This window comes from Peromyscus maniculatus, chromosome 11 (assembly GCF_049852395.1).
Source record: "Peromyscus maniculatus bairdii isolate BWxNUB_F1_BW_parent chromosome 11, HU_Pman_BW_mat_3.1, whole genome shotgun sequence".
NCBI lineage: Eukaryota > Metazoa > Chordata > Mammalia > Rodentia > Cricetidae > Peromyscus > Peromyscus maniculatus.
Genome location: NC_134862.1, coordinates 69,720,037 through 69,732,587, shown reverse-complemented (window position 1 = coordinate 69,732,587; position 12,551 = coordinate 69,720,037). Strand labels below are relative to the sequence as shown.

Sequence of the window (12,551 nt, the reverse complement as noted above, 5' to 3'; positions counted from 1 at the left end):
TCAAGGTCACTGATTTTAAAATTATGTTTTGTTAAAATTAATTTTATTAATATAATTAAAATACTTTATTGATAAAACACTAAGATTGTAGAAGTGAAGGTCTTGGATCAAATATATTTTGATTATATTCACTTTCATCCTTATTTCTATCCTCTAGTTCCTCCCAGATCCACTACAACTTTAGGTATACCTTTCAATCCCCACAACTTTGTGTTTCTGTTTTTCTTTTTAAAATGAAGCCAGCAAGTTCGATTGTGCCTCCTGGTGGGCCTGGGCTGTATAAGAGAGTTGTAGTGGGTAGCCGCCCTGGCCTTTGGAATTTACCCCACGTGAGCGCCAGATATTGGTGAAATTATTAAGGCCACTCCACGTAGTTAAAAGGATATTTATTTAATGGCGTAACTCACAAATTAACTGATAGGTAGGTCGCAGGGTCTGGGGAAGGTGTATCGCAGTCCAGCGGTGTTCCCCCGGAGCTCTGCTTGGTCCACCTCCAACGTTCAGGGTCCTGGCACAGAGAGAGCACTGGCCCATCCAGCCCTTGGTCTCCAGGCGCCTCCCCTGGCCCCGCCTCGTAGGCGTGACAGTTGCCAGAGTCTCAATGGGGGTTGGAACTTGCAGATCCAAGCTGGAATGGCTACTGAATATAACCCTGGGAGTGAGCCTGCAAGCAGGGTTTCTGCATGGCCTCTGCTTCAGTTTCTACTTCCAGGTTTCTACATTGAGTTTTCTGTCTGGCTATTATCTGGAAGTATAAGATGAAATAAGTCCTTTTCTTCCCAACTTGCATTTGGTCATAATATTACCACAGCAACAAAGCAGCAAACCAGGACCCATGTCTTCTTGGATTAAATTCTTTTTTCCTTTCAAATACTTGACTTGCTAATTTACTGCCACTTATTCTGTAATTGCTTCTCAGGAATCAGGTTTTATTTAAAACTATGTTTATTTCTTGTCATCTTTTTGTGTTTTTCTTCTGCCAGTCTGAATTTTTAAGGTTCTGATTTCCTGTTTGTCATGGAAAGTAATGGGAGATTGCCAGAAAGAAAATACATTACTGTTATCAGTAATAATTTTATGACTCATTAGTAAGGGTTTATAGTAATATATTTTAAAATATATGGCAATAGAGAATATTCAAAAGATAAAAATCCCTGTCTCATAATTATCTTTACTTTCAAAGTATTAGATTATGTTAGAACTATAACATTAGAAAGTGAAAACTAGCCGGGCGGTGGTGGCTCACGCCTTTAATCCCAGCACTCGGGAGGAAGAGCCAGGCGGATCTCTGTGAGTTCGAGGCCAGCCTGGGCTACCAAGTGAGTTCCAGGAAAGGCGCAAAGCTACACAGAGAAACCCTGTCTCGAAAAACCCAAAAAAAAAAAAAAAAAAAAAAAAAAAGTGAAAACTATATTCTGTAAATATTTCCTTAGTGCTTACTATGTAGGAAGAGAAATGCTGCTACATAGTTACTGTTAAATGTATATTTTCACCAATTTATAAAGGTCTTTGGCATCATATCATGTCAATCCCAAACTTGCTTCTCATCACTAAGTAGCATATTTAAATGGTTTTAGATGTTATTACATACACATAAAATGTTCTTTATATAATGCTTCAACCTGAAGTGTTTAAGGTTGTGTGGAGTTGTTAGGATCTGGCGGGTATTTGTCTAGGCTTCATTGGTTATCCATCCCAAATCTGGAAATCCAAAATATTTGAAATGCTTTCAAATGAGAAATTTTGAGTGCCATAATCCAGAAGCATTTGGATTGCAGATGTTTGTATTAGCAGAATTGACCTGTGTAGAATCTTTTAAGCTACTTGGTATGATTACTTTGAACAGATATACTGTACTATATTTAATAAAACTTGTGTTAATAGATTGTCATTAATTTTCAATTTCTTATTATTACAAGCATTATCACAACAAAAATCCTTTTACATAGATCTTTCTGGTGTGTGTATATGTATTTCTGTAAGGTAAGATTCTAGAAGAGTTCCTGGATCAAATATAATATATGGATTAAGAATTTTAATAAACACTTGCCTTTTATTTCATTATTATTAATTAAATTTATTTTTTGACAGTTTCATAACAGTATAGTTCTTTTCTTTTTTTTCAAGACAGCGTTTCTCTTTCACCTTAACTGTCCTGGAGCTTGCTCTGTAGACCTGTCTGGCCTCGAACTCAGATATCTGTCTACCTCTGCCTCCTGAGTGCTGGCATTAAAGACATGTACACCACTGCCCAGCTTTTCTAGATTTTCTTTATATTTCTAGCAACACCTCTCCTACTTACAAATCCATTTCCCGTATCTGTGGGGCGTTTACCCACCAACCCCACAGCTCCCCAGAGTTTTCTTGAGTGTGAGCAGCAGGAAATATTAGATAGAAGGATTTATTGTGGAGAATATTGGAGAGATAAACAGAAAATAAAGGATGACCTGGAACCTTTTCTAACGGGCCCCGACTGTCTCTGCCCCAGGGTATTTATAGAGACACCAAGGGGTGGAGCAAAAGACCTCCTCCCCCAGCACAGCCAAGTGCAGACCATCTCAGACACCTGCACTCAAGCCCGTGGTCCTAATCACCCTCTATGTGGACCTGCTGGGTAAAGCCACGAGGAACCTGAAAATGGGCTCCCACACATATCCATGTCTATTGTTTTGCTTTGTGACCCAATGAGTTTAACCTGGGCTATCTGTGTAGCCATGGGTGTGGTATTCATTGGATCCTGGTGGGTTCACTAGTGGATATGCGACTAAAGGCAACAACTTCTCTATCCCAGAATATATCTGTAGCCAGTAGTTCAGCTGCTAGGGGGAGGGCCCCTTGAGCTCCTCCTTCATCCATGTCGGGCTATTGGCAGGCCTATTTGTGTGGAAGTCAGTGTAGGCAATTGCAGCTCCTGTGAGTTTGTGGTTGTGATGGCTGTACCATATCCAGAAGGTAGGATTTCCCATTCCTTCTTCCTGTCTTCCTGCTTTTACATTCCTTTTGATCCCTATTCTGTAATGTCCCCTGAGCCTTAGAGGGGTTTGGTATAGATGTCTTGTTCAGTGCTGATTATTCAATATCCACATCACTTGGAACAGCCATGGGTATATGCATTCACCCATAAAGGAATGCTATTGCTTGACATTAGTCCCTTTCCCTCCTTTCCCCCATTCCTCACTTTCCTCTTTCCCTTCCCCTCCTCCCTCTTTCCTCCTTTCTACTCTCCCTTACTTCTCTCTGTTGTTCTCCTCTCTCACTCACCTCCCCTGCGGTTTTCATAGTGCTGGGGATTGAACGCAGGGCTTTGTACTTGTTGGGCAAACCATCTATCACTAAGCTACATCCCATTTCCATTGATCTTCTTTTCTATTCTTCTATGCTTTTGTTTATACTTGGCCAATTTAACTAGTCAATATGTTTTGTTTCATTTTGCATTTAAAATTACAATAGAGTTTTCTTGATTATCTTCATTGGGTGCTTATATTTTATGTATTATGACCTGTACTATGTTCTTGTCTTGGCTCAATTTCTAGTGGTTTATACTTTATTTATTAGTAAAATTGTAGTATATTGGAGAAAATAACCCCTTGTTATATGTTGGAAACTTTTTGCATTAGTTAATTGAAAATTTTCATTTATAGGTAGACGTATTCCTTATTTTTATTGCATCTTGTTTTGTTTCATGCTTAGGTATTCTTTTACCACCAAGATTAATAAGAATTCAAATGATTCTTTTATCACAGTACTTTGATTTTTATTATACTGAAGGCTTAAGATGTCCATGAATGTTTGTTTTTTCCCCTTTCTTAGGTTCTGAATTTAGCATGTACATGATCATCAAATACTTTGAAACCTCCACATACTATTTACTATGTATCAGAATAGAGTATAAGATGGTGTCTTCCATACTGCTTAATTGAATACCAGGTTATGAGTACTTAGACTTGATATAAATCTATCAAGTAGGGTAACTTCTGTTTGTTTACCTCAGATAATCTAATTATAATCTGTTTTTCACTCTAATTTTTTTTTTATTTTTTCGAGACAGGGTTTCTCTGCGTAGTTTTGCGCCTTTCCTGGAGCTCACTTGGTAGCCCAGGCTGGCCTCGAACTCACAGCGATCCACCTGGCTCTGCCTCCCGAGTGCTGGGATTAAAGGCGTGCGCCACCACCGCCCGGCTATTTCACTCTAATTTTTAATAGCCTCTTTTCACAAAAGTGTCTAATTTTCTGTGAGAGTACAGGATTATATGGGATAACTGTTTACTGGGCTGGTTCTTTAGGGTTCTGTAGTATTGAGTCTTCACTGGATTGTGTTAGCACTTGCTGTTCCCCGATACCAGCGAAACTTTATTTGCTTTAGCTTCAGAACAAAACCTCTCATTTCTGTTTGTTGTGTTGAGTTTGTTACTAACTTCAGAGTTGCTTATATGAGCTATTTACAGAGTAGGTCACACTTTTGTCTTCATTCCATTGTCCAGAGCAATGCTCAGATTTTAAATAAAATGCCCCAATTCTTATCTGTTATTACTCTAAAATAGTTAAGCATTTTTCTCTGTGTGTACATGTGTTTTGATTTTTCTGAATTTGTGAATGGTTATGACCAAGTCTTTTAGCCTGCCCAAACAAACCTTTATTAGTTAAATGAATGTTTGTTTAGTATATCCCAGATGTGAATTATTTTATGTTGGATTATTGCCTTTTGTAGTGTCTTAAGAAGCTCTGTTCTTCACATAGATCCTTGTGTGGGAGCTGTTTACCAGTTTGGAACAGCATTGATAAGTCTTGGTACTTGTGCTCTGATAGACAAAATTTTAAACTATCTTGTATTATTGAGACATTGCTTTGCTAGCCTTTCTTCCTTAGTTCTATGCCGAATCCCCTTTTATAATTTAGATAAATTGTGTCCTTATATTGTCTTTCTCTATCTCATGTAACCTTTCCCATCCTTGATGAAATGTTGATGGGTTCAGTTTTATTCAGGCCTTCTGTAGGTAGCTACAGCTGCTATGAGTTCACTTGCACAACAGCCTCATCACATCCAGAAAACAGCCTTTCTCAGCATTCTTTCACCTCTTGCAGCTCTTCCATTCTTTTCTCCCCTTTTTCCTCACCCATGTTTCCTTAGCCAGGCTTGAGGTATGTGTGATAGCTTCCATTAGGACTGGGCACTCAACAGTCGCTTATTCTCAGCACTTCATCAGGTGTAAATTTTTACAAAATCTTTAGCTTCTTAAAATGTTTATTTTGTTTTAATTTATACTTAATATATTTACAGGGCACAGTGTTGGCTGTTGTCTCTCATAAAAGTGTCACAGATGGCAGGAACAAGAGTACCATCATGATCTATGCACTGTTTTTCATTTCTTTGTATGCATCAGGTGGCCAAGCCATGCCATTCTTCTAGTAAATTGTAACCAGTAAGCCGCTGAACATATTGTGATGCTCAGGAAGCTGGCTGGCTGGCTGCCTTCTTTTTCTCTGCAGAAACTGTGGGCACTGGGAAGCCCTCTCCAACCCTGTGTGCTCATGTGGAAAAGGGAGAAAGGAAGTACTGATGGAGTGAGACTGTCCCCAATACCCTTGTCATTTGGGTTTTGTTTAGTTCTTTTTGCTAGATGGGCATCTCTAGCTTTTCCCTCAAGTTTTCTTACGTGTGGATAGATGGTAGATGAACTGTTTGTAGGAAGGAATTAGACCAAGCTCTCTTACTCTACCATCTGCTGATATCACAACCAGCTTTAAACTATTATCTTTGGGTAAAGTTATTTAATACAGCTGTTTGTAGAGTCTTATCTGCAGATGAGAATTTTCATAAAATTATTTGACAATTTTATCCAGGCACTAGTGTTTATTTTTGGTAGATACATAGCCATGTCTTATGTTTTATGATTTGGAAAATACTTATATAATGTCTGTTTTTTTTCCCTGTAGAGAGTGATAACGAACTCTCAAGTGGAACAGGTGATGTGTCAAAAGACTGTCCTGAGAAGATCCTCTATTCTTGGGGAGAATTGTTAGGAAGATGGTAAGAATTTATTTTTCTTATTCAAAAATTTACATTTACATATTTAGTGTTAATTTTTATACTGACTAAAAATCTGTCAATAAATAAAATTTAAACTGTAATATTAAAAGCTATCTTAATATCTGAGTATACTTTAAATTAATTTTTTAATGTGTTTTGTATGCATGATATGTGTGTGTGACGGTGTGTGTATGGTGCTCAGAGGACAACACTGTGGATCAGTCCTCTCCTTTTACCTTTATGTGTGTTTCACGTACCAAACTCAGTCTCCAGGCTTGTACAGCAAGGGCCTTTACTAACTGAATACACAGGCCCTTGATATACTTAATAACATAAAATTAAAAGTGATTTATAGAAACCCTTTATGTTTGTCTGTCTAGATCTTCACCCAGTGTGGGTTCTAGTTAAGTTCCTTTCAGAAGTCATTTCTCCCACCCAAACTTTGAAAGCTAGGTTAAATGAAAAAATTCTGGGAAAGGTCTGAAGTGCCATAGTATTCTCGAAATGAAATAACCTGAATGGTTAGGTATCATTAAATTCATTTTTTTTATTAAAATAATTTTCCTTCTTACCTTTTGTGTTTTATTTTTGAGAAAGTATTTCACCTAGCCAAGCTGATCTTGAATTTTGCCAAGGATAACATGAATTCCTGATGCCCCTTCTTCCACTTCCCAAGTGCTAGCATTACAGCATTCCCCCAATTGAGTTAAATGCTCACTGCTACTTAAACATTTTTTTTTCTTAACAAAGAAAGCTTGAAACCTAATCAGAAAATTCTACCAAATATTTATAAAAGGCGAACTGTTAAGTGTGGTGATATTGTGTTCCCCCAAATTTTGTGCACCCTAATAAACTTATCTGGGGTCAGAGAACAGAACAGCCACTAGATATAGAGGCCAGAAAATGGTGACACACATGCCTTTAATCCTAGCATTCCAGAAGCAGAGATCTGTCTAGATCTCTGTGAGTTCAAGGCCACACTGGAAATAGCCAGGTGTTGTAACAAGAGCCTTTAATCCCAGGAAGTGATGGCAGGAAACAGAAAGGTATAAAAGGTGTGAAAACCAGGAACTAGCCTGGTTAAGCTTTTAGGCTTTTGAGCAGCAATTCAACTGAGATGCATTTGGATGATGACTCAGGCTTCCAGTCTGAGGAAACAGGATCAGCTGAGGAATTGGTGAGGCGAAGTGGCTTCCTTCCTTCCTTCCTTCCTTCCTTCCTTCCTTCCTTCCTTCCTTCCTTCCTTCCTTCCTTCCTTCCTTCCTTCCTTCCTTCCTTCCTTCCTTCCTCCCTCCCTCCCTCCCTCCCTCCCTCCCTCCCTCCCTCCCTCCCTCCCTCCCTTCCTTCCTTCCTTCCCTCCTACTTCCTCTCTCCCTTTCTCCTTTCCTCCTTCCCTCCCTTCCTTTCCCTTACCCTCCCTCATTCATTCATTCATTCATTCATTCATTCATTCATTCATTCATTCATTCATTCATTTATATGTCTAGTTTTTAGACCAGTATTACTTAGTTTTATTCTAAGTCCCTGGGAAAGTCTCAGGTTCTTGATCATCCAAGCAGTGTCAGGTATGGGTTCCATCTCATGGAGTGGGCCTTAAGTCAAATCAGTTATTGATTGGTTACTCTTATCTTTTATCGTATAATTTTTTTTTTAAAAAGGAAGAGACAAATAAGATTTGAAAAAAAATATAAAATGGTATCTTATTTTCAGAGACATAATTTTCACTTTCAAAAAACTCAAAAAGTTTGTATAAAACAAGCAGACAAACAAAACCTAACTTTTGTTTTATATACTTTTTTTTTCTTTTTTTGAGCTAAATTCTCACCATTATAGCTTTGGCTACCCTGGAACTTGCCATGTAGATAAGGCTGGCCTAGAACTCAAAAAGATCTGCCTGCCTCTGCTTCTTGAGTGCTGGGATTAACGCCATGCGTCACCACTCCTGGCCTTATTTTACAGTTTTACAGAATACAAATACACTAATTCTACATGACTGTACTAGCAATGAAAAGTCAGATGGAGGACATAAAACATATAAAACAAAAAACCATGAAACACTTGTGTAGAAATCTAGCAAACTGCTGTCCTTATGCTTTGAAACAATGGAAAACAGCAATGAAAGAACTCATGGACTGAAAGAACCAATATTACTGAGATTACTGCTGTTTCCTAAGTAACCTGTCTTCTTAGGTAAACTTCAGTAAAATCTCCAGCAGAATATTTCATAGCTACTAAGCTGATCACTAAATTTTTTTTTTTTTCGAGACAGGGTTTCTCTGTGTAGCTTTGCGCCTTTCTTGGAACTCACTTGGTAGCCCAGGCTGGCCTCGAACTCACAGAGATCCACCTGGCTCTGCCTCCCGAGTGCTGGGATTAAAGGCGTGCGCCACCACTGCCCGGCCAATCCCTAAAATTTATATGAAATGCACATTGGTTGTAACATTCATTGTTTCTCTCTGCTGAGTAGTATTCCATTGTGTATATGTGCCACAATTTATTTATCCATTCTTCAGTTGAAGGGCATCTAGGTTGTTTCCAGGTCTTGGCTATTACAAACAATGCTGATATGAACATAGCTGAGCAAGTGCTCTTGTGGTATGATTGAGCATTTCTTAGGTATATGCCCAGGAGTGGTATAGCTGGATCTTGGGGGAGATTGATTCCCAATTTTCTAAGAAAGCACCATATTGATTTCCAAAGTGGTTGTACAAGCTTGCATTCCCACCAGCAGTGGAGGAGAGTTCCCCTAGTTCCACATCCTCTCCAGCATAAAGTGTCTTCAGTGTTTTTAGTCTTAGCCATTCTGACAGACGTAAGGTGGTATCTCAGAGTAGTTTTGATTTGCATTTCCCTGATGATTAGGGATGTTGAGCAATTCCTTAAATGTCTTTCGCCATTTGAGTTTCCTCTGTTGAGAATTCTCTGTTTAGTTCTAAAGCCCATTTCTCAGTTGGACTGTTGGTCGTTTTGATGTCTAATTTCTTGAGTTCCTTATATATTCTGGATATCAGTCCTCTGTCAGATTTGGGGTTGGTGAAGATCTTTTCCCATTCTGTAGGCTGTTGCTTTGCCTTGTTGACTGTATCCTTTGCTCTACAAAAGCTTCTCAGTTTCAAGAGGTCCCATTGATTGATTGTTTCTCTCAGTGTCTGTGCTACTGGTGTTATATTTAGGAAGTGATCTCCTATGCCAATGCGTTCAAGACTCCTTTCTACTTTCTCTTCTAGCAGGTTCAGAGTAGCTGGATTTATGTTGAGGTCCTTGATCCACTTGGACTTAAGTTTTGTGCACGGTGACAGATATGGATCTATTTGCAGCCTTCTACACATTGATATCCAATTATGCCAGTAACATTCAAAACAGTTTTGAAAATAAAGAATAAAGTAGGAAGACACAGTATCTGTTTCAGTGTTTGTATATTAATTGTCAGAACTTGCAATGTAAAGGTAGACATATAGCTCCCTGGCACAAAATGAAGAACTAAGAAGTAGAGGCAAAATTTCTAAATATTTCCAGATAAGACATATGAATAGCCAAGTTTAAAAAAAATTCAACTTAGCCATCAGAGAAATGAAAATAAAAACTATTTATTGAGTATTGATTAAAGTACCCATGCATGAAATATTTTTCTTACAAGTTCCTGTTGATTCAACTCCATGAGCACTTTATGTATCTGCAGTTTTCATTTTTGTCTGGCTCTTACTTTAATTTCTATTTTATAAAACCATTAACAATTGACTCATTCATCTAATGTCTTTTTTGTTTAATCATCTTTTGTTAGGAACTCTAGTGGCCACTGACAATTGAGAGATGGCATGTGAGCTAGATTTTACTCTCAATCTTTATCAAATTATAAAGGCAAACATATTTTAACAGATAGTTGTGTTATAATTGATAAGTGCTTATTGCAGATATTATAGACCCAGTGGAAAGTTTGAATATATACACAATAGAAAAATGACAATAATTAATCATATTCCCACCCATCCAGTTTTAGTAGGCACTGAAATAAAAAAACACCCACAAATTCCTTTAAGATGATATTGTTAGTATTTTTAATAATTACTTTTCGATATTAAATTTTTTGGTAGTGATGATTAAATTCATGTCTTTAAACATGACAGACAAGCATTCTACCCTTGAGTTCATTTAAAAAACAATTGAAAAAAATTGAGATAGGATTTATGTTTGGCTTGAACTCTTGTCTGTCAGTTTTAGCTACTCCAGGTGCTAGGACTACAAGTGTGCTTTACTATATATGGTAATGCTTTTACTTTTTTAGTACTGTAACCTGGAGGAAGGGACAAATTGATTAATAAAGATGTTTGATTGTATGCATTGATCAGGTTCTTATCAAACTGATGAACCTTACGTATGGAGAACAATTTCTAAACTGAAGACTTCTGAGGTAGAATTGAGAAGATTTCTCAGCTAAAATTCAGTTATCATATGTTTTTAAAGAAATAAGACACAGTATTTTTGACTTGTATTTAATTAATATTACTTTAGATATTGATAAACATTAATACCAATATTATATTAATAACATATATTTTAATTCAAGAAACTCATTAGAAGAATACAAGGGAACTGTATTGAGGAACTAAGACAACTGATTTTTAACCCCTTACAAAGCTTGCTAGATGTTTTTCATTTCATATCCTTTATTTCATAATTGTTTGCTCCCAGGGTTCGCGGAAGAGTCTACCAACCAGCTGAGGATTCAAATCTTAGGAATATTCAATGAATCTAAACACACTGAGTTCTTTAGTTCATCCACTTTATTCTTATATGGCTATTCTATCTGCATTGTTTCTTTTCTGCTCTCTTACTTAGGTCCTCTCAGTCCCTCCTGCTCTCAGTCCCTCCTGCTCTCGGTCCCTTCTGTTGTTCTCTCATCATTCTACCTAGTTCTTTCCATCTCCGTCCTCATCTTTGTTCTTCTCCATCCATCCTCTTCGTGCTCTCAGAGAACCAGTATATATACCCACACAGTAATTCTTTGGTAAAGCAGTGTGAGGCTTCAAGTTTTCAGGGTCTCAGAAAGAGGTGATAAGGACCCACACATAAAGCAGTTAATTGTCAGCTTCCAATTACAACCCCAAAGGGGAGTGGCTAAAGGGGAGTTCTCTGGTAGGGTCAACTAAAGGCTAAGATCATTAGGGAATTTATGTGCTCAAACTATAATCTAGAAATGGCTAGGTAAAATGTTAGGGGTCAGTAAGTCACAAGAAAGTAAACTGTCTTTGGTGCCACTTTTCCCACTCATCCCAGCTGCAGCTGCTTTCTGATAGGGAGGGGGACATATGTTAGGTGGCTAAGCACCCTATGTCATAGCATGTAGCATTTGGTTAGTAAAAGCACTTTCACTCAGAGTAATTGCTGAGGAGAAAATTTAGGAAAAGCACCTGGCTGAGGAGGAATAAAAACTTAATTTGCACAAGTAAGTAGCATGGTACCTATTGCCTGCCTGGCCTGGAGGCAATCTCCTTGAGTCAGTGGGAAGTAACTGCCTTAACTCAGTATCTAGCAAATGGCTAAAACTTCATCCCAGGAATGGGAGCAGTAAATCTCTTAAGTTAGGGTCTTAGGTAAATAACCGGGGTGAAGGTAAGGAGTTGAGGATTTAATTGTTAGTGGTTCTTTTCTCTATCTGTGAGTGAGATGAGCTAATGTTTATCTAAGTGCAGTTTTGGAAAACTTGGAAAAAGGTATCTTTGCTGAAATCCTTTTGTCCGGGGAATGGCCCTAGCCAGATATATGTTAGGGGTAAACACAGCTGGGGCAGTTGTCCAATTACCCCAAATGTATAGGAAAAGCTGTGCCCAAGATTGAAATGCAGTCATGAGATTACATGTACACATAACATGGAAAAAAACACAGTAAATGGGGAGAATCATTGCTGTTATTGCACAAGAAGTTTACAACAAGAGACAGCCAGTTCATTCAAAAGGCAGTAATTCCATAACGCCTGTGTGATGGTTTCCTCTAACAGAACCCTTAGTTCTGATAGGTTGACCTTCTGAACACTAGTTGTCACTGCTGTATATTCCCATGGACTTTGGCTACCAGCGGCTCTCAATAATTTCATTTGAATTATTAAACCTCAGTCATGGCAATAGATACTAAAAAGCATAAAATTTACCTAGAGAAATTGTGTCTGTTATAGAAGATTAGTAATTTAAAAATGATCATTCTCAGAATTTCTGTTTTAAACATTTGTCTTTTTTAGGTTTAGAAATGTTAAAATTCTTGGGAATGATAGGTTCACATGAAGTTTTCTTTTTCTTTTTTGATTTATTAAGGTAAAGCACCATTTGCATGGAGTTCTATAGTTTATGGTTTTGGAAATCCCCTCTTTATCCTTCCCTTCTCTCTTGCTTTCCTTCCTTTGTTTATTTTTTATAAATATTAATTGCATAATTATATTTGTATCAATGTAGTTATACATTTATATACATGTTATATAATTATAAAATATATAATTAAAATTACCTTTATATATTTAAATAAATTTAAATTT

The 12,551-nt window shown here is 37.5% G+C and overlaps 1 protein-coding gene across 9 annotated transcripts in view; it reads left to right on the top strand.

Moving 5' to 3' along the window:
* The window catches only part of Rabgap1l (RAB GTPase activating protein 1 like), a 566,460-nt gene that overhangs the window by 149,318 nt on the left and 404,591 nt on the right, over positions 1-12,551 (top strand). For all 9 annotated transcript variants that reach the window (XM_042258403.2, XM_042258404.2, XM_076547797.1 and 6 more), the window contains one exon: positions 5,935-6,028. In XM_042258403.2, coding sequence (XP_042114337.1) covers positions 5,935-6,028 — 94 coding nt within the window. The remainder of the gene's footprint in view (positions 1-5,934; positions 6,029-12,551) is intronic.